This window comes from Arachis duranensis, chromosome 9, assembly GCF_000817695.3.
Source record: "Arachis duranensis cultivar V14167 chromosome 9, aradu.V14167.gnm2.J7QH, whole genome shotgun sequence".
In the NCBI taxonomy this organism is placed as follows: Eukaryota; Viridiplantae; Streptophyta; class Magnoliopsida; order Fabales; family Fabaceae; genus Arachis; species Arachis duranensis.
The window spans coordinates 112,550,483-112,552,138 of record NC_029780.3 but is presented as its reverse complement, the minus strand read 5'-3'; the positions used below and the strand labels follow the sequence as shown (position 1 = coordinate 112,552,138).

The following is a 1,656-nucleotide window of genomic DNA, read 5'->3' as shown; positions in this document are numbered from 1 at the left end:
TTTAGTTGATATCAGTTTTGATAAACTAATTCAAAACCGGAAAATTTTTAGTTTACTAATGAGAAATTTGGAAAGGGGATAAGATAAGAAAAAAGACAGCCTCCCCAATGTGAGTGTATGAGATGTGAGTAACACGTGCCCATCATCTACTTCGTACAACCACACTTGTCACCTCCTTCGCAGCTAATCCGAATAATTTCCTTTCAACCAATCGCAGACACCCCTTTCTCCACCATGGCCCGCCATCTTTCCTCTCTAAACTACCCTCCATCAAAGCCTTTTATTACCCACATAAACTTACTGTATTTTTCAGATCTAAGGGGCAATGTTTGTCTTTTTGCGATTCAAATAATTTTGGACATATATTTTCTTTGCTTTCTAGCGGATATTATATTATACATAATATGTAAAATTCTTATTCAACTTGCGCCCGGTCATGTTCAAAGAGCACTTGATAATAATAATAATATCATTCAATATTATATTATTATATAAAATATTATAGTATATCAGTTGTAGTAAGCTCACCATATAATATACATGAATGAAAGAAATCATATCAGAGTGGCATGTGCAAAATACCATGTAATGAAAACAGTGTGTGCTAAGTGCTAGCTCGGAATTGACACATTCACAGGCGAGCATGTAAAGCAAAACTAAATTTTGAAGTTCTTTTATTCTAAAATACGTAGTTAAAATATAAAAATATAAGCTGATTTCAGTTGACTGTTAAAGGATATGCATAAATTAAAATATATTCATTTTAATTTTCAAAAAATAGTATATTAACTAAATTAATAAAATAAAAAAATAAAGGAAAAGTCTAGGGGCCAACAATTTTATTGAATTTTGGCTAGCATATAACCAGCAGAGAAAGTTGAGCCATTGGATAAAATCTCACACCAATAATCTCACACCATCAAATCATCATTGATGACTAGTTGATGACTAACAATCACAAAAATTGCTGCCCTGTCATTGCTCAAAAATAAATGCTTAGTTCGTGGTTGGCCATCCATCCATATATTCAAAGCCTGGGGGTCGTGAGTCTCTTTCTTTTCATTTCCTCCATACCTTGCTAATTCGCTTCGTTCTCCGATTCGCCTTTCATTCATTCGTTCATTCCTTCAATCAATCTCTTATTCTGCGTTGGCTTGTGCTCTTCCTCCCTCTCTCGATCCCTGCTCAAAATTACCCTTTTGCCCCCCTTCCCTCCCTCCACCAACAACCAGATCCATTCTCTGACTCCCTCTCTTATTTAACTCAACCCCCCACCGTCCCCGTCTTCCGATTCAATCAACCAAAACCCTCAATCCTCAAAACCCTAGAACAACCAACAACAACCGCCGCCCCCTCTTTCCCCACAGATCCTCAATCTAATCCAATTGCTCCATAATCCCAACTCCTCCTTCTCCTGACACCGTTGACCACACTTCAGCTCCACCAAACTCTCCTTTTCTTTCTGCGTACAGGAATGTTGGGTACTGGCTTGAACTTTGGGCGTGCCCGCGGAGACGATCGCTTCCACGCGCCGGTCAGGCCTCGCCGCTCATTCCAAGGCGCTGTCGACAGCGATAGGCTCCGCAGAGCTCATAGTGACGTATCGTCGAGCCGGTCGTCCGTTCGGGATAAATCCGCGGAATCGGTTCGGGAGCC

The 1,656-nt window shown here is 39.9% G+C and overlaps 1 protein-coding gene across 1 annotated transcript in view; it reads left to right on the top strand.

The window, feature by feature from the left end:
- Positions 1-1,034: 1,034 nt before the first annotated feature.
- The window catches only part of LOC107467421 (uncharacterized), a gene marked incomplete in the record, with an annotated part of 13,928 nt that continues 13,306 nt past the window's right edge, over positions 1,035-1,656 (top strand). Inside the window, 1 exon segment of the mRNA XM_021131348.2 lies at positions 1,035-1,656. Coding sequence (XP_020987007.1) covers positions 1,475-1,656 — 182 coding nt within the window.